At 41.6% G+C, this 20,725-nt stretch overlaps 1 protein-coding gene across 3 annotated transcripts in view; it reads right to left on the reverse strand.

The window, feature by feature from the left end:
* Positions 1 to 20,271, reverse strand: part of Dapk1 (death associated protein kinase 1) — a 187,222-nt gene extending 166,951 nt beyond the window's left edge. The window contains exons 1-2 of one of the 3 annotated variants that reach the window (XM_027923110.2): positions 19,845 to 20,271; positions 18,845 to 19,014 (exon numbers count right to left, since the gene is read on the reverse strand). In XM_027923110.2, coding sequence (XP_027778911.1) covers positions 18,845 to 18,906 — 62 coding nt within the window. In that variant the 5' untranslated portion in view covers positions 18,907 to 19,014; positions 19,845 to 20,271. Of the gene's footprint in view, positions 1 to 18,844; positions 19,015 to 19,159; positions 19,300 to 19,481 lie in introns of those variants that run through there. The other 2 variants (XM_071600485.1, XM_071600486.1) reach the window with 2 other exon arrangements.
* Between the last annotated feature and the right edge of the window lie 454 nt (positions 20,272 to 20,725).

A 20,725-nucleotide genomic window follows, 5' to 3' on the forward strand; every position in this document is an offset into this window, starting at 1 on the left:
TCTACCCCACACTCCATCCTTGGCCCATGTCCTCATTTGCAAAAAATAACATGAGTGGGTAATTCAAAACTGCTTTACTCCACCCTGGCTCCACCTTCAGTCCAGCCCCTAATACTGCCCCTCTATGAACACTGGAGTCCCAACTCAGAAAATGGATTCTCACTCTCAAGACAGCCTACGTTATCCCTTGAATGTATATCCACTTTCCAAATAAACCTCTGTCTATGCCTTTGACTGGCATATGCTGAAATTCTTTTCTGTCACACATGCCAAAAATCCCACTGGTCCTAAGTCTAATTCCTCCTTCTCTCCAGGAGCTCCTCAGACCCTTCTTCAAAGACGTCTCCTCTCCTGTGACAGAATGATTTCATGAGGAAAATAATATATAAGTCCAGTACCCCAAGGATTAGAGAGGATGGTCCAGCATAATGATACTGATCATCTGCACCAACAGAAGGAAGCAGTAACACAGTGAACCCATTATTGTTCCTCTGCTGTCATTAGTGGACACCCTTTCCTGTTTATTCTCCATCTGGCCCATGGGTCCACCCTTCCCCGCCCCCCTACTTTGCTCTTCCCTCTTCCCAGCACACTGTACCATCCTGATTCCCTGCAGGGGTTTCCTGTGCATTTAGTTAACGGGAGGCATAAGTGGGAAGGTGGGAGCTGGATGAGGTAAAAGTAGTAGCATTTCTTCCCCAAAATGGCTTGTGCTGGTGGCCCTCCTTCCATGGCTCCAGCTCAGCCCTAGGTGTGGTATTGGTTCCACTCTATTGCCAGGTAGTGCCAGTGTATCCCTGACCATTCTGTAACCTCATTCTGGACCATCAGAAGGGAATCCAGTTTCCTGCCAGCACCCCTTCCTTTTCACAATGCCCTCCAAATCAGGCGGTCCTTTTGTCCTCTGGTCCTTTTGTCCTCTGTCCTCCCCCTCAGGCTTTCTCAATTCATTTTCATAAAAGTGCTCCACCTGAGCCTTGCTTACACCTCTGAAAACATCACATCCCCAGAACTCAGTGGACAAGGCAGAAAGCATTCTTCAAATCTCCTGCCAGGAGTCCCCAGAGTTGATCAGGTACCTTTAAAAGCACCAACAGAAGGAAGGGATAAATGAGAAAAAAAACTTGAAGGTAGAGATGGAGTTTGGCCACACAGCATGCTATACTACCTGGCCGGTGGGCGAGGCAGAAACTGAGGGCTTCTGAGAATAAAAAGCAAGGAGTTATCTAGCTTTGACTAAATGCTGGAAATTAGCCTGAAACACACAAATACATATTAATACACACAACTACTATGCAGGTTAAAAATGAAGTCATGAGTTGGACGCAGTGGCACATGCCTGTCATCCCAATTACTGGGGAGGCTGAGGTGAAAGCAAGAGGATCACAAGTTCACAGCCCACCTCAGGAACTTAGTGAGACCCTGTCTTATATTAAAAATATATATATATATATATATATATATATATATATATATATATATATATCATGGAAAACAGAGCAGGAGCCACTGATGGGAAAGCACAGGGTAGACCAACATAAGAAAGTCACTCATAAGAAGGGGATTCACACAAGAAAGTAACTAAGGCAGCATCTAGCAGGGAGGGGCAGGACAAGGTGAGGCAAAAACTGTGGTGTCTGCCAGGGCTGGCCTAGAGCTAAGGGCTGACCCTCGGATGGGAGGCCCAGACTCCACAAAGTGGCATTTGCAGAAAGCCCACAATAGGACCTGGCCCTAGAGGCAGGCAGCGTTAGATGCTACTGAGCTGGCAGTAGACAAGGAAGTCTGGCCATACCTACCTCTAGCTGGAAATCAGTGAAGACACAGAGAAAAAGAAAGTGTTGCTGGAGACTGTCCCAACTTCTACAAAGACAAGGGCAAAAACTTGAGCAAGATCAGCCAGAGTATAAACCTCACATTGGCATCCAGCATCCAGAGGCCATAGTTCACGGGCACCCCTCACAAGCAACCTTCACATGGGCTACTTGGTGAACATGAACCCCCGACTGTCCTACACTACCCTTGTGTTCTCCTTGGGGATTCAGTTGAGTGTGGGATGAGTGCCTGGAGCCAGGGATAGGGGGCTGGGGCTGTTGCTGACCACTATAGAAGAGGGCTGGTTGGTGGTCCTGACCCAAAGTGAAGCAGACATCAGGAATGAACAGGAGAGATCAGCAGGTTTGGACTCTAAGGATGGGGAGAAAACAGCAGTTACTCTACTGGCAGGTGTTGGGGCCACTGTCCAAGGGTTAAAAGAGGCTCTGACTGATGCTGTTACCTAAATGGCTTCCTTTGCTGTTCACCACAGATCCCCAGGGCTAGAAGAGTTCCTCAGAGGTTATCAATGCAACTTCTTCCCCAAACCAATCACCTTTTCTCAAAGTTCCAGACAGATGGACACTTAACACTAACACTTCTAGTGTCTAATACTCACTTCCTCACCCACACCTGCTCACAGCAGGTTAGTGTTAGACAATTTCAAGTTGAAACTGTTAGACAATTTCAAGTTGAAACTGTTAGACAGTTTCAAGTTCCTTCTACTGAGCCAAACTCTGCCTCCCCACTGTTTGCACCAATGGCCCCTAATTTGGCATCCTCCTGTCACCCACACAAGCCCATCCCATCCAACAGACGGCCTAAAGATTGTGAGCTGCATGATGAGATAAAAAGAACATGGGCTTCAGAGCTGAATCTTAGCTTAGCTGAATCTTAGCTTAGCCTATTCCTCATTTGGATAAACTGAATTATTTCACCTCTTTGAGACTTGCTTTAGTCATGGGTAAAATAAAGCAGGGCTAGCAAATTATGATCTACAGAATAAACCCAGCCCACTGCTTGTTTTTTACTGGAATATAGTCACACCCGTTTGGTCATGGATTGTCTAAGCTGCTTTCAAACTCTAAGAGCAGAGTTAAGTTGTTGCAAGAGCCATATGGCCCAAATAGCTAAAAGATTGATAGTTTTTATAGAAAAAATTTTCCAAGTCTCCATGAAGAGGCAGTCTGAGAAATTAAATGCAGTTAATACTTGCAAAAAGGTGAACACATGGAGCCAGGCACAGTGGTGCACGCCTATAATGCCAGAGACATGGAAAGCTGAAGCAGAAGGACAGCAAGTTAAGACCAGCCTAGGAAACTTAGTGAGACCTGCCTCAAGATAAAAATAAGGCAGGTTGGGTATGTAACTCAGTGGTAAAGCACCCCTATGTTCAATCCCTAATACCAAAAAAAGAAAAATTGCACATGGTACCTAACTTCATAGCTAAGCAAAATACATTATTCACATGATAATGAATAATGACTTTTGCTTTCTTCTCTCACAGAACAGAACATCATGTCCCATCTGTAGAGGGAACTCAAGGGAAAACAGAAAGACAAACACCTTCCAGTACAGGACTCCACATGAGAGGATTTTCCACACCATGTTGTTATTAGTGCCAAGAATGAGGGTGCCTGTATAGAGGACGCAAGGAAATAAACATGTACTGACCATTCCAAATGAGTCAGAACTGTACCAGATACTTTATACTTCTTTAAACTTCTCTCCCATGACAGTGACAGAAAACAGGTCACAAAATAAACTGCACACTCACCATTCCATTTCCAGACATGGCTTAACAATTTGGAAGTCCAACTGTTACCACCACCATTTTAAACACACTATCCAAGCTGGTGCAGAGACAAGACCCTATAATCCCAGCAACTTGGGAGGCTGAAGCAGGAGAAATGCAAGTTCAAAGCCATTCTCGGCAACTTGGCCAGGCCCCGCACAACTTAGCAAGTTCGGGTCAAAATAAAAAATTCAAAGGGTTGGGGATATAGCTAGAGACGAAGTGCCCCTGGCTTCAAACCCCATTACTAAAAAATAAAAAATAAATAAACTACCCAAAAGTCATCATCTTTCTTAGCCCTGGTCTTCTCATCTGTAAGATGTGACTTACAGTACTTACTTCCAGGTGCTGGTCTAGAAAGCATCCCTAGTAAATCTTAGCTTCCTCGTCCCCTTCCTTAATGTATGATTTCCAGTTTCTTCCAGGGAATATATGAATAGACACATAAATATCCATGCCTAAACCTATATGTTTAGATTTTTATGTCCCCCACAAGAATTCGAATAAATGAATGAATCTTCCCAGTCAGAATGACTTCTCCTTGCCCAAACTCAAAAAAATTTTTCATGGTTTGTTTATCCTGCCATCCCTCCCCCCTTTTCTTTTCTTTTTTTTTTTTGGTGGTTTTTGTTTGTTTGTTTGCCAGGCTGGGGATCAGACATAGGACCTAGACAAACACTCTACCACTGAGTTAAACCCCTACTCCTGTTTATCTCACTTCTTGTACAAGCTTTCTATTATTTTCCATTATGTAAAAGTCTGTCTGCCTTACTTGAAAAGTTATTAAAATAAAGGGCCCTACCCTGGACAATATCATTCAGGTGGTCAGTCAACCTCAGATGAATGATAAACAATAGTCACATATTATGGTTCAGATGACAGTTTTGTTTAACAACTATTTATATCACCATTTATTAATTTAGCATTTTCACTCCTTTATTTTTTTATCTGAAATCATAAATTCAATTTCCAGGCATTTTCCTTTTCAAGTTTGTATTTAATGTTTTCTTTAAAAAACAAAGATATTCACCCAAGAAGCCAGAAATTGGGAAGAATCCTTAAAGGGGCTTCCCCTTCAGCAACCATGTTCCTTGAACAAACCAGACCCACTCCAGGCAAACAAGGACAGGCACTCAGACGTGTAAGTGGGCATTTACCCACAGCAGCTGGCAGAGCCTCGCCATTAAGCAAATCCTAACAATTCAGCCTTTCAGCCACCAACCTAATAGGCTTTTCTTGGCACGGACAATTCTGGCTTGGCAAAACACCCATTCTCAGACCTTAAATTAGTACGTGTCAGAAATGAATGGAGCCTCCGGATCTGCCGTATGTCTTACATTCTGTAGCAAGCTCATCTTGGTCAGGAACCCAGATGCCCATACTCATTTGAGACTCCTCTCTCCATAAAGATCCATAACAAAAAATCAATTACTCATTTTCCCGATCAAATTCCTACTGTCATATTTGGGCACTTAAGGCAGTTAGTTTTTCATTTAAAACATAAACTTGAAAGATGAAATATACTGTTCCAGCCAGGCACAGTAGCATACAACTGTAATCCCAGCAGCTTAGAAGGCTGGGGCAGAAGGATCGCAAGTTGAAAGCCAGCCTCAGCAATGGTGAGGCACTAAGCAACCCAGTGAGACCCTGTCTCTAAATAAAATACAAAACGTAGGCCTGCAGATGTGGCTCAACGGTTGAATGCCTCTGAGTTCAATCCATGGTACCAAAAAAATAAATAAGTAATTTAAAAAAAAAAAAAATTAAATAAAAAGGGCCAGGGATGTGGCTAAGTAGTTAAGCACTCCTGGGTTCAATCCCTGTCCCACCCACCCCCTGCAGCAAAAAAAAAAGACGAAGAAGAAGAAGAAGAAGGAGGAGGAGGAAAAAAAGAAAGAAAGAAATGTATCGTTTGAGAACTTAATCACAGCATAGTAAAACATGAATGACATGGTGACACACTGTCTCAGGTTCTCAGACATACAAGGATGATCATCCCTTAAAGCATTTCCAAGCAGTCCTCTTACAGAACAACCAGCTTCAGGCTGTAGTACAGCTTTAAGTTGTCTTTGCCTCTTTGAAAACACCTCTTTTCATCTTAACAGATACTCCTAATGAAATGTCTCCCTCCCCTTTCCCATGCTGTCCCAATGGACTTTGGAAAAGGCCATTATTTTACTTCACTTCTAGTTGCAGACTTTTAAATGCATAGGTAAATTTCTAGTTAATGTGTTTCTTAGGAACTCTAAGAACCAACTAGCACTTTATCATGAGAACTCACTGAGGGAGCCCAACACAAACTGAGTCTTGGGTCCAAGCCAGCCAGCATGGGGCAGGTACACATAGAAAAATGGATAAGGTAAACAACATTAAACTAGGCAGAATGAGCCCACCAGACAGACTGAACCAAAGAGGGAGAGAGAAATAGAGAAAAAAAGGAGAAGGACATTGTTGAAAGGAGCCCCACCCCATTCACTCCAAGGGCCCAGGCTAGAACCTAGGTATGTTAATGAGGAAGGAAGAGAGCAGAGGTAAGACAAAGGTACACAGACCAAAAAACAGTTTGCATAGTCTCATTCTCTCTCTCTCTCTCTCTCTCTCTCTCTCTCTCTCTCTCTCTCTCTCTCTCCCCCCCCCCTCCCTCTTTCTGTCTTGTTAAATAGCCACCTTCTCTTAAGCAACTACTGTGTGCCTAGTACTGTGACAAGCACTGTATATACTCTTATATACATCCACACATCTTTAGGAGGCAGAGAGACGATAAGGAGGTAGGGATGATGGTAATCCCCATTTTACAGATAAGAAAGCTCAATACCACAGAAGTCGAGTGACTTTTCCAAGGTAATAGTGTGTTGTGGAGTCAAGGATCTGGGTCCTACTGTGGTATGAATGTCCCCTCCAAAACTCGTGTGTTGAGACTTGATCCCCAGTGCGACAGTATGTGGGTGTGGGGTCAAAAGACAGATGTCATGAATGTGGGAGTGGGTTAGTTACCCCAAGAGCGGGTCGTCATAACAGTGGAACTGGCTCTCTAGCTTTCTTTTGCTGGCTTGCTCCGCCCTTTCATTCTTCACCATGGGAAAACAAGGCACAGAGCCCTCTGCAAATTCTAGCACCATGCTCTGCGTTTTCCCAACCTCCAGAACCATATGAGCCAAATGAATTTTTGTTTATAAATAATTGAGTCTGTAGCATTCTATTAGAACAGCAGAAAATGGGCTAAGACAGGTCCAAAGTCCTGTATTGACTATTCTAATTCTGTATATGTACCTTTATAAATGCACAAGGCTTACTGTACACTCGGCATAATCCCACCAACACAGGAGAAACAAAAAGTCATGTTCTCTCCCTACTGTAAACAAATGATCCATAGGCAGAGTCAAGAATTACATGCATAAGCCAATTATAAAAAAATACAAACAATGTTATAGGTCTGGGTATGAGGTGTCCCCCAAAAGCTCCTGTTAATGCAGGAATATTCAGAGGTAAATGATCAGATCATGAGCAATGAAACATAATCAGTTCATCCTAGTTTGAAAGGACTGACTGGGTGGTAACTGTAGGTAGGTAGGGTGGCTTTCCTCTGCTGAGTCCTTCCTTCCCCCATGTATGCTGCCTTATTTTGGGCTCAGAGCAATGTAGTCAGCCAATCTATAGATTGAGAGCTCTGAGACCATGAGGCCCAAATAAACTTTTCAGATATGTTGGTCCCAGCAATGCAAAAGTTAACTAAAACAGTCAGTGGTCTAATCCAAATGGTTAAGGGATACAGAAAATAAGAACCAGAGCTTAATATGGTAAATTAGCCCTAGACATGCTCTGGAGAAGGATGTGGGTAAAAAGTGATCAGGCCATTCATTTTTTTATTTGCTTCTTTTTTCCGGGTTATAACTTCTAATGTAGATAAGTTTTTTGTTTTTTGTTTTTCAGTTATCTGCATTTGAGCCAGGCCCAGTGACTCACATCTATAATTCCAGCAACTTAGGAGGCTGAGGCAATAGGATTGCAAGTTTGAAGCCAGCCTGTGTGAAGCCAGCTTCTGTCTCAAAATAAAAATAAAAAGGGATGGGATGTAGCTGAGTGGTAAAGCACTGCTGGGTTCAATACCTAGAATCACACACATACCCGCATACACACACACAAATTATCTACATAAAGAGAATGCTGCTTTTTCAAATGAGGCCATTAAAGAATGATTCATATTAATTAGGAATATTCTTACAACAGGACATGCTTATTCAGTGCTCAAATCATACTGAATAAAACCAAGGGACTTTATGCTTCTACACAGCCACCAGCTTTTAATTTCCCCATCCACTGCTATATTTGCCAAGCATTCTTATCTCTTTGAGCCAAAAGAGGAGTAGGGAGGAAAAGCTGGAAATGATAAAATTTCATCCTGGAAAATATTCCACTTGTGCTAATGCACTTCCTCTCCCAAACAATTGAATCAGAGGACCGAAGCACTCGTGAGATAGAATACATGATAGAGCTTGGAGCAAACTCTCATCAGTTCTAAATGAGAGAACTGTAAATATTTTTTTTATTCCATGTACAGTGACATTAGTGAGGGAGGAAAAAATACAAGGCAAGTTACTCAAGTCAGCCAGGCCCTTGGGGGACCCATTAGTGCCCTACATGTACAGACAACAGAGGAACAGAACCAACAAGAAAAGGGGCCCCTCTAAGTGCTGCAGTGGGGACTAAAACAATGCCGTGACAAACTGAAGCCAGAGGGAAGCCTAAGAACCACAGTGGAAGTTTCTGGCAAGACTCACAGAAGCTCATGTGCAACTGTAGAAACTCTGAGTAGCAAGGACAACATTTAGAAAGACAACTTGTATATCCCATTCCAAGTATACAATGAAATACCCCAGCAGGCTGTTTTACATTATACTTATTTACAGACCAATAAAATATTATGGTTTGAATATCCCTTGTCCAAACAGCTTGGGACCAGAAGTGTTACAGATTTAGGAATTTTTCAGATTTTGGAATATTTGCATAGACTTATGGGTTGAGCATCCCTAATCCAAAAAATCTGAAGTGCTCCAAAAATCTTTGAGATTTAGAACATTTCTGACTTTAGAGTTTCTGATTAGGGATGTTCAACCTGTATTTTTAAGGTAGCAAATAATTTTTTAGTACTACTTAGTTTACCAAATTCCTAAGGACAGCATCTCTGTGTATCCTGTGCCATTCATCATTTCCAACTTCATCAGTCACCTTTAAGTCTGTCATCTACAAGATACACATACATACAATGCCTATGGCTTTGTTTTTATATAGTGAACTGCTTGTAACTCAGTCGCTTAAATATTACACTCAAAGGGGTGCAACCTTGCATCACTTTCCCACAGACACACATTTCTGCTACTTACTCATAAATTACAGATGACAAAAAATACGGAGGAAGCAAAGTGATTTAGAAGAACTTCTCAAAGGAAGGTAGAAACATCAGAATGAGTCAACATTAAATATTGACCTCTCCTCCCTGTTTGTGCCAACATAGGTACTGACACTATTTCCCCTGATCACCTATTCATCCTCATATGAGATCTTACAGTAAATTCTTTTAAAATTTTTAGTTTTTTAGCCAGGCAAAGTGGCACAAACCTAAAACCCCAGGAACTTGGGAGGCTGAGGTAGGATCACAAATTCAAGGCCAGGATCAGCAACTTAGGGGGACCCTGTCTCAAAATTAAAAAAAAAAAAAAAAAAAGGAGAGAAGGGATGTGGCTCAGTGGTACAATGCAACTGGATTCAATCCCTAGTACCATTAAAAAAAAAAAAAAAAAATCTGACTTTTTATCTTAAAAAGAAAAAGGCCACATGATTTCAAAAGCAGAAATAAATGAACTATTGACAGAACTGTTCAAAAATGAAAATTAGTTCATTCTTGTAAGTGAAAACTTACAGAGGTTGAATATCTCTTTCCAAAGTGACAGGAACTAGGAGTATTTTGCATTTCAAATTTTTTCAGGTTTTGGAATCTTTGCACATACATAATGAGCTATCATGGAGACATGACCCAAGTTCAAACACTGAAATTCATTTGCTTCTTATACACCTTGTACACATACTCTGAAGGAAATTTTATGCAATGTTTTTAGTAATTTTGAGCATGAAACAAAGGTTTGTCCTGTGGAACTTTTCACCTATGACGTTATGTAAGTGCTCAAAAAGTTTCAAATTTTGGATTTCATGATTAAGGATCCTCAACCCGTATTATCAACTCTCTTTAAAATATTCAAAAATAATTACTATTCATAATTTATAACTAAATAAGAATAATTAGGCACTTTTGCTAAAAAATGTGAACCAAAAGATAATCCATACTTAAAGCCAAGTTCTCCAGTCAAAAACCATCAAGTTTATAAATAGAAGCATCATCAATATTCATTTGCTTCATGATATTCATCAGCATTCATTTGCTCAAACATTATGTTCTTCATCCAAAATTGAATGTGTTTGTTAAGGGAAAAAAATCAAGAACGTTCTCCCATTCTCCCATTCCTGACATCTCTTTATTTACATTAGGTTTAAAGCAAAATTTTCCAAGCTCACAATGGAAACATCAACAGGTAATGATCAAGCCTCATGATCATTTCTCTGAGGTAAGCCACGTCATATTTAAATAACTACAGTATGATCCATAGGCCACACTAGCTGCATCACTATAGACCACACTGGTCAGATGTCCCCAGAGATCTGTTACTATCACATGACTGTTTTATTTTGGTTTAAGATTGAAACAAAACACAAACTAGTTTAGGTTTTAGACTTTTTCTTTGTAAAACCCATCTGGCAGACTAAATCAACAGCTAGGATACAACTGCACTTTTTGTTTTACCTAGGAAAGATGTAAGAGGCTGGCAATGTGGCTCAGTGATAGAGCATTTACCCTGCAGGAATAAAGCCCTAGGTTCAAACCCCAGCACCTCAAAACCTCAAAAAAAAGAAAGATATACTGGCCAGAGAAAGGTATTTTAAACCCATTTTAGTTAGAATATGTAGAAATCCAAATACAAATTTTCTTCCTCAGTCCTCTCCTAACTGCAATTTGAAAAAATTCATTAAGAATATTAATAAAACGATATATTGGATTTATTATAAACACAATTCCATATAATCTCCTTTAAGGTCAAGAAATGCTGCATTTTGTTTTGATAATTTACCAGAAACAAAACAGAACAACTGAATAATACCTTCCACATAAAGTCCCAATCACACACCAGTTGTAAGTTAGACAAGTGCTACTCAGTGAAATGAGAAACTGGTTATTCAGTGGGTAGGCCCCAGGGGCAGAGACCAGATTCTTACACATTACACTATTCAAGTTAAATAATAATGAAAGTGCTTTAAGAATCTCTAGAAAGCTAAACTATTAACTTCAGGACTTGACTTTAACTATACCACATGCTAACACCATTTATAACTGCAAGGCACAGCTATTTGGAAAAGGAAAGGAGGTTCCAGTGTGTCATCATGGCTTATGACTTGAGCAATAAGGGTAAACCCCATTGGCTTTGGCCAGCTTCCAGTGAAAACCTACCATGAAGTGTTTGCTATCTACTATTAACTACCCTTCCCAATGCACATACTAAAGTGGAATTGGCATTTAACAGATGCCCCAAACATCGTCCTTAAATATCAACTCCTTTTGGATTTCAAATCCTAATGGTGTAGATAATAAACAGACTTGGCCATGAGTCTAGGTCTCTCTTGTGCTTACTAACCAGCTGCCTTGAGAAAGCCAAATGACCTGTCTAAATACCAACTAGATAAATAAGGGATGATGTGCTGACCACCCTAACTTCCTCCAGGTTGTTGTCCCTGAAGCCTCTGGGTTACCTTGTACCAAAGAAAGCCATGTCTCTCCTGTCACCAGGTGTATTCATGTCTCACCATTAGAATTTTTTCTTTTTTTTTTTTTGGTTGTTGTTCTAGAGATTGAACCCAGGAGTGCTCTGCCACAGTGTAGATAATAAGAGTTATATCTAAGAGAGCTTCATCACTAGCCCTTTTTGAAATTTTGAGACAGGGTCTCACTAAGTTACCCAGGCTGGCCTCAAACTTGGAATCCTCCCAAGTCTGATTATAGGCATGCACCACCATGCCTTGCCAGAAGTAGATTTCTACTTCAATCCTGTTTTACTTCATCAATGCAAAATGCTTTTTTGGTTGTTTGTACATAGCAGTTGACGTGAATTAAGGATGAAAGTTCCTAACAGGTTCCTGGTGAGTCAGGCAATAAAATATTGACCTTGTCACCTTGCCCCCCACCACCACCACCATCTCAGCACTATCTAGCAGCCAGTGATTGTGCCTCTCCACCCACTCACCCTCCTCCTCCACCCCACTTCGAGGGAACTAGTCTGTGCCTTCAAGTAGTTACAATTTTGCTAGTAGACAAGAGGACAAACTAAAGGAGAAGAGATAATGTCACCTCTTCTGATAGAATATTTGTATATAACTATTTTAATCTGAGCACCCATTTGTCAGTAAGTTTATGGTGTTCTCATGGCTCTGATGGGACATGCCAATGTTAGGGAGCCTTTAGGTTCCTAAATAGTTGCGTAAGACACAAGCCTAAACTGAGGAACAGGAAGTAAGCTTCAGTGTTGTTTGGTTTCCCATCCCCATCAGTAAGCACCTCAAACCCCTCTGCTCTGGGCCCCGCTGAACTTAAATGATGCTTGCCAAGGTAGCATACAAACACGATAGCAAATAAGCATTCAACCAAACTGCCTCTTACTAACTTTATCATGCCCACCCTTCCCCTCCTGGAAGATGATTTTTAGACTTTCCTACAATGCACAGGTTTTTAAAATCACTAACCACCACTTCTAACATATGTACAGTCATGCATCATTTTAACAATAAGATACACACTAAAAACCACGTGGTTAGGCAATGTCATCACTGTGCTAACATCATAGAGCAAAATTACACAAACCTGTTTTACAGCAAACTTTTTAAATAAGTATACTGTAAAATAATGGTTAAAAGTACTATATAAGCCGGACATTGTAGCACATGCCTGTAATCCTAGCAGCTTGGGAGGCTAAGGCAGAGGACTGCAAGTTCAAAGCCAGCCTCAGCAATTTAGCGGGGCCCTAAGCAACTCAGCAAGACCCTGTCTCTAATAAAATTTTAAATAGGGATGGGATGTGCCTCAGTAGTTGAGGGCCCCTGGGTTCAATCCTTGGTACCAAAAACAAAAACAAAAAAAATATATATAGCTGGGCAGGATGGTACAATAGTAATCCCAATGATTTGGGAAACTGAAAAAGGAGGGCCACAAGTTCAAAGCCAGCTTGGACAACTTAGTGAGACCCTGTCTTTTAACCATTTTTCTTTCTTTCTTTCTTTTCTTAGTACCAGGGATTGAACCCAGGGGTGCTTAACCACTGAGCACATCCCCTAGCCCTTTTTAATTTTTTTTTTTTTTTTTTTTTTTGAGATAGGATCTCACTAAGTTGCTTAGGGCCTCACTGTCTTAAAATTTAAATTTTATATATATATATATTTTAGAAAAGAGCTGGGTAGGAGAATGACAGGGAGGACAGAAGGGAAAGAAGATAAATGGAACGAATTTAACAAAGTCATGATATATTCACATATAAAAATACTAAAGTGAATTTAACTTTCATACATATGTAGAAAAAAGGAAGTTTAATAGAGTAGATGAAGAAGAATTAGGGGAGGAAGGAGGGAAGGAAAAGAGGGTAAGAATGGGGATTGAAATTAAATTCTTTGCATGTATGATGTAGTCAAAATGAACCCAATTACTATGTATAATCATGATGCTCTAATATAAAATTATTGGAAAAAAAGAGAGCTGGGAATGTATCTCAGTGGTAAAGTGCTCCTGGGTTCAATCCCTAATACCACAAAAAGAAAAAAAAATGTAGTAATAGTAAATACATAAGCCTGTAATAGTAGTTTATTATCAAATATTACATACTGTACATAATTTTATGTGCTTTGCTTCAAGAAGACTGGCAGAGCAGTAGGTCTGCTTACACCAGCAATACCAGGAGCAGTAATGTGTTATGCTACAACATTACAATGGCTGTGATATCAATAGGTAATAGGAACTTTTGGGTACCATTATAAACAATCATTATGCAGTGCATGAGTGTATTCAAACAGTCTCTCTCTTAAAACTTTGCTGCCTTTCCTACCAGATGAAAATGTCTGAGAGCATTCTGAGTCAGAAATGCAAAGAGAAAAACAACCACACTCAGCACAGTCCTTCAGGATATTCAGTAGTCAGTCCTCTAACAGTGGCCTATGCTTCCCACTTTCAATGAGAAAACCCAGCAGAACACCTCTTCTTCCACCCACACAGGGTTGCTGTTATTCTTGGGACTAACTCCTGCCATCAGCAGAAAACCAAGTGAAATATAAACACAGACTATCAGAGCTTGGGACAATTTCTTACTTCAATTAAAATGCCTATGGATTTTATGCCAACAGGAAAATGTTATAAATTTGAATTATTAGCTTCCAACAATCATCCAAATCAATGTAAAATATTTAATGCTGTACTCCATTTGTTTTGTTTAAAATGGATCATGTGCCTGGAAATTTTGGCTGCTGTGCTCATTACTATTCAGTCAGAGAATGTAAAAGCAAAAGCAGTTTTTATTTTCATAAGCTGCAGCTTTTATATCCTAAGTGTTCATCTTCATTATCACCACTTACTGAAGTCCCGATATATATTTCTTCCAAGGTGCTTTTCGTATATTTATCCATTTAGTCAATCAGCATGTATTTACTGAGCACCTACTAAGTACCATGCATCTAATTAGGCATGAGAAATTTTTAAAATGATGAGCAAGTCCAAAACCACAGCATCATGGGAAAAGCAGATAATCAAATAAACAAATACTATGCAGGGTAATAAATGCTGTGGTTTGAAAACCAAGCTACTAAATGATGTAATATGTTAGGTAGGGACTATGTGGCAGATGTTTGGAACCAATGTCTCATAGTTTTCACAATACCCTACAAACATACCTCCATCGTTCTCAAATAAGTGTATAGAGGTTATCCTACACTGCACACTGTCTCTCTAGACAGCATCAGCATCTGCACCATCATTTGCTTTCGCTTTTTTTCCCCCGTTAGCATTAGAGGAATAGGGAGTGTAGCTCTATTATAAGATTTTTATTTATTTATTTTGTTTCAAGACAGGGTCTTGTAAAATTGACCATGTTGGCTTTATTGGGGGGTCCTCCTTCCTCAGATTCCCAAGTAGCTGGGATTATAGGTGGGCACCAATACATTTGGCTCATCATTTGCATCATAAATCCCTTTTCTGGTCTCAACATCACATTAGCAGATCAACATTAGCTCATTCAGGCATTCATCATACATTTGCCTGACATTCTTCAGCACTCTGCATACCTGGGAACAACGGACCTCAACAACACTGAACCATAGAGACCCCTGAAGGAACATGCAAGCTAGCTACAAGGAGGAATACAAGACTAATAACACAAACAAGGGATGGTACATGCCACCGGACAGTCCATGGTAATGGACCATGCAAGTGTCTCAGACAAGTCACTTGACTCCTGAAAGGGAAAAATCACTGTGGAAAGACATGTTAAGGGAATTGGTTCTTCAGACCAGAGTAGGATACAAAAGAAAGGCATTCACTCAGGAAAGCAGTATACAAGGAGATGTCCAGGAGCCTCACTGGTAAGGGTGAAGGACCAAAGTTGTAAACACAACCTAAAAGTAGGGCAAGTCAGCCTTGAGCTCCCCATGGCACCAACTTATAAGAGGTGCCATGGCATCTTAGGGTACTAAAAAACCCAGTGTAACAATAAATGGAGAAAATTACATGTATAAGAACTCCTCTCAGAGACTTCAGCACATGATGGAAATAGTTCTTTGTTCAGCCTCCTGGGATAGAAGGTGAGTCCCTGAGGACCTCCTGGAGTCAAAAATCAAAGATTACTTAGTCTTCAAAAATGACAGGTCCCATCTACTGCTATTTGCTTCTGCTTAGAGCATATGCCAGCCAAAAACCAGAGCTGCATTATTCAGAATCACAGTGGAAAAACTAAGAGCTGTCAGCAGAGGGTCTCCCCCAGGACCTTTTCCCACAGCATCCCCTCCAGAAACTGGTAAGCAGATACTTAAAGGAAACAGAATAGAAAGCCAAGTTATTAACCTGCCTAGAACACCCACATGTCCTCCCTAGTCCTATGGATAATATACAGCCAGGTGTGTTGGCACATGTCTGTAATCTCAGCAACTCAAGAGGCTAAGGCAGGAGAATTGCTAGTTTGAGGCCAGTCTCAGCAATTTAGTGAGACCTTGTCTCCAAATAAAAGGTAGGAGTCTTAGGGGATGTAGCTTAGTGGTAGAGCACCCCTGGATTCAATTCCCAGTACCAAAAATAAATAAATGTTTTTACATATGTCAGATTATTTTCACAACAGCCACAAATAAACACCAGGCCTCCCACTTCATAGCTGAAGATTCTGAGGGTCAGACTGGATATGTGACCTGTTCAAGATTATAAAGCTAGAAATCTTCAGAGCTAGGTTTTGAACCATTTTATCTGTTCGCATGAGCCATCATCACTCCTGCAACAATCATAATATGTTACAGACATTATGATTTGGCAGAAAACTTTTTAAAAAGTCTTGGGCAGTACACACAGACACACACATTCATACATGCATGCACTCAGTTTTACTAAAAGTAAAATCATAATCATAATATTGTATTCTATTTTAAAAACCTATCTTCCCTCCTCTTTCTATTGACTTTGTCTCAGTACACTTATAAAGTGACAACAATTTAGATTATTGCTAAAGATATGTAGGTAAAGTCTAGGTATTGGTTCACTTAAAATTGACTGCTTGGGATCGCACAGCTCAATACTTAGAACAGCCTTGCATTTGTGCCAAATACCTGCTCATTTCTATTTTCTGCCACTAAACTGTTGCCTCCACACCCAATCTTCTCTCAGTGACACATCCATCATATAAGTAGCACCTTTCCTACCTGTCCATATTACATTAAGACTTGTTTTGGGGAAGTAGCTACATACTAGGCAAATAAAAAAAAAAAAAAATCAAAGGATTTGAAAGGCCCTTCAGAAAAAGTCACTTTCCCCCCATATTTTAGTAAGACCAATAGCAGCTACACAAGATAATTAGGTTGTGTGTGTGTGTGTGTCTTATGCATGGTTTTGTTTGTTTGTTTGTTTTCAGTGCTGGGGTTCAAAACCCAGGACTTTGTCCATGCTAGGCAAAGGCTCTACCACTGAGCTACATCCCTAGTCCTTTTATTTTATTTTGAAATATGGTCTTGATAAGTTGCACAGTTGGCCTTGAACTTGTGATCATCCCACCTCAGCCTCCCAAGCAGCTGGGATTACAGTTATGTACCACTGCACACAGCTATAGTTCACTAATAAAAAAATAAAAGAAAATGAAAAAAAAATATTCCAAATTCCCAGTTTTTCAGTACACTTCTTTCAAATTCCTAGGTCACATAAATTATTTAATAAACAATTAGTCTTGCACAGTAGAGAGAAAGTTACATACAGAAATGTAGACAGAGTCAAAATCAAAGCAAAATGCTAGTGACAAATGAGCAAATCATCTCCCTTGTCATTGCACCCATGAAATAAAGATCACAAACTCCCTTCACCAGCCACAGGGAGGCTTCATTTTTTTGTTGGTTTTTTTTTCCCCTCTCTTTTAACATATAATTCTACCAAAAGATCATTATGAAAACAAGGGCAGTATACTTAATCCATTAAACAATCATTTCACCTAATTTAAATCATTTCTCTTTACAAATGAATTCATATAACCAGACCACCCTACACAAATGGAATTGAAATATATTTTTTCATCTTTTTTATTTTCTAGTCCCAAAGAAAAACTCCATACATCACTCATCTTGTTGAAAACACAGGAATAGTTGTTTAATTCCAGCTCAACCAAGTATTTAAATTGCACTCTCTTCAGGCTTAATCTTAAATATATCCATGAAAATGTGATTTTTCCAAGAGCCTTTCCTTCTTATTGACTCACTAAATCTCAAAAATAGTAACCTCCTCCTAAGCACAGCCTCCCACCAATGTTTTGAGTCAACACTAAACATACACAGAAATATTTCCTTACAGGAACTTTTAAAAAATTACTTTTCATTCTTCACTATCATCTGAAGATTCAAAATTTTTCATTAATCCCAGCTTTCCTAATTCTCATTAGGTAATATCTAGTGTGGGGGTATTTTTTAATTTCCTTCTCATGAAGAAAAAGGAAGCTATGTATGGAGACATCAGGTGTGTTGGGAAAACACAAATTTCAATACACCTACACTTTTTTCTTAATTTAAAGATCCTTTTGTTTCTTCACTTTCAACACAAATACACCACTGACTCCATAAACTGAATTTTGAGGTATGAAAAGTGCTAACATAAAGAAGAACCCAATCTCTGTGGAATATCCAAAGGAAATATCCCGCAATCTTTAGATGCTCCCCAAGAAACAATACTTTGTCTGCCTGGAAACTGAAACATTTTACTGAGAATCACAGCTCCTACAGTATAGTAGTAATGAAAGTACGCTCTGAATCCAGATAGCCATATTAGACTCATTGATTTGTTAAAAATTCAACATTGTAAATGAAACCAAAGCAACCACCAACACCAACTGGATAATTAAATTACTGGTTGGAAGAAGTTTCAAAATCCAAGCCCAACATCAACATCTGGCAAGTTTCCATTTATCACCTACCAAAGCTTGCTCATGTTACACTGAAAATTCAAAAAGAGGGAAAGTATTAAAAATTTTAAAAGGCTATTAATTAATTTGTACTCTGTTTAAATCACACCTAAGAGCTAACTCCAGTGGCAATTAGAATCTTAGCGTTTGCCTCATTGTCTCAGAAGGGCAAAGGCTGACAAGACTTAGTTCGGACAATTAAATCTGTTCTTGTGCAGAGATTCTTATCAATACCCTATGTATAATAACCGAGGACTAAAAGGCTGCTCTTCTCCATCTCTTGTATCAAACAGTTTATTTCTGGTCCCTGGCCTTCACTGCATTAGTAACTCTCTTCTCTATAATTTGCTCCTGAAAGGGCAAAGGAGATGCGTGATTGAAACTGCGTTTGTTTAACGCCCACCGCCCCCAGTTATTATGCATTCCACAACCCAGTAGCCGTGCGCATCCACACCCCTTGTACCTGCCAAGTTCCTCGCCGGTGTCGTAGTAATCATCCACGTTTTCCTGCCTGAACACGGTCATGATAAACTGTCACACCTCACCAAAGCCCAGCGCACTTCAGCTCCGCTCCCCAAACCATCACCACCGCTCCTGAACGGATGTTGGCCCCTCATGCATCAGTCTCCAGTCCTTTAAAATACGAAGAAATGAAAAAAAAAGCCAATGATAATAAAATGGCAACCTTAAAAGGAAGCAGATCTCCCCAGTACTAAGACAGGCACACTGGAGACCAGGTATCTGGCGCTGCCCCTCCCAGCCGCATGGAGAGACGCACCCTTTGTTAAAGGCGAGCTCGGGACGACCCCAACTACGAAGAACCCGCGCGCGTGGGGTCCGGACGTCACTGTATCCCAAGGTCCGCGTCCCGTCTGTGCGCCCAGATGCGAACAAGCTCCGGAAGTGACTGTCCTCCCCCTCCTCCCCTTTCTATGCACACACGCCCACCCAGCTCCCCACCTCCAGGGGCGCAGCGAAAGAATGAAGCCTTCGCCCGGGAGGAACGCGCCTCGCTGGTGGCATCCCTTTCTAGCCTTCTCGGCAGTGACACCCCCGCGCCACCTCTCGGCTCCCGCCCTCCTCCCCCAAGCCTCTGCCACCTTTTCCCTTTCCTCAGAGATACATTCCTGACGACTCTCTCTCCGTTACCCGGTCGACTCGGCGTGCCGCCGCCCGGGGGAGCAAGGGAGGGAAGGGAGCGGCCAGGGAGGCGCGGCCGCCAGCTCCGGGCCCCGGATCCCCAACACAAAGCGCCCGACCCGCGCCACCTGTTCCGAAGCGGTGCTCAAGACTGGGGACGCCAAACGACTGAGATCCTCCTCCCCGTAACCAAGTTTGCCCCCCCTTGGCCTTCCCTGTTGCCCCGGGTACTACTCAGGCAAACCCAGCCGCGCGGCCGCCACGAAAGCAAAAGCTGGCGACGGGGCCCGGGAAGGATCGGAAAACCGCTTATGGCCACTCACCCGGGCGTCCCGGAGCTCCCCGGGTCTCTCCGGACGCTGTCGCAAGCCGATCATAGGCACCAACGCCGGGGACCTGTAGGGCAGCTGCGGGAGCGCAGCAAGCCAGCAAGTGGAGGGCGCAGATCTCGCGTGGCCGTGCTGGCTCCAAACCCTAGAGCCGCGAGGGTCGCCGTGCCCCCTTCGCTGTGGGAACAATGTCCTCGGCGACAGCTCCACCGCGCTCTCCCGCTCCGGCTACGGAACACCCTCTCCTATCCTCGCCGCCTTTGGGACAGGCGGCCAATGGAGACCCCGCTGGCGGGCTGGCGGCACGGCCCACCCACCTCTGAGCAGCCCAGCCAGCGCTGCGGATTCTGCGCTGCGCTCACTGCTCCTCCTGGCTCCACGCTCCAGGCTCGCTGGCGCGCTCTACCGAGCACACACCCACTTACCCCACACCCATGCTGGCGAGGGAGGGAGAAAGAATGGGAGGGAGGGCGGTCAAGCCGAAAGTGGGCGCCCCACCTGTGACAGGTCGCCTAGCTGCCCTCTTCAGCTCTGTTTAGAGAAACTCGATTCCTTCATCACACAAATGTGTACTGGACAACCTATGTATGCCAGGTACAGTGCTTGGCAAGGGAAAATCGTGGGAAATAAAAAGGAATTTTTAAAATCCCTTGCCCTGGTGAAACCTGCATTCTGATGGAAAAGGTAGATAATAAGGTCATTCTAGAAGAGATTGATTCTGGTAACAACAAAACAAGTATTCAGAATGGTATACAGAATGACCTCATTAGATGGGATTCCTCTTTAGGAAAGGTTTTGTTGTTTTGTGGGGGAGGGGTTGTTTTGCTTTTCTTTTTGTTGTTGATGTTGACAAGGTCTCACTAAATTGCCTAGGC

Source organism: Marmota flaviventris, chromosome 13, assembly GCF_047511675.1.
Source record: "Marmota flaviventris isolate mMarFla1 chromosome 13, mMarFla1.hap1, whole genome shotgun sequence".
NCBI classification, from domain to species: Eukaryota; Metazoa; Chordata; class Mammalia; order Rodentia; family Sciuridae; genus Marmota; species Marmota flaviventris.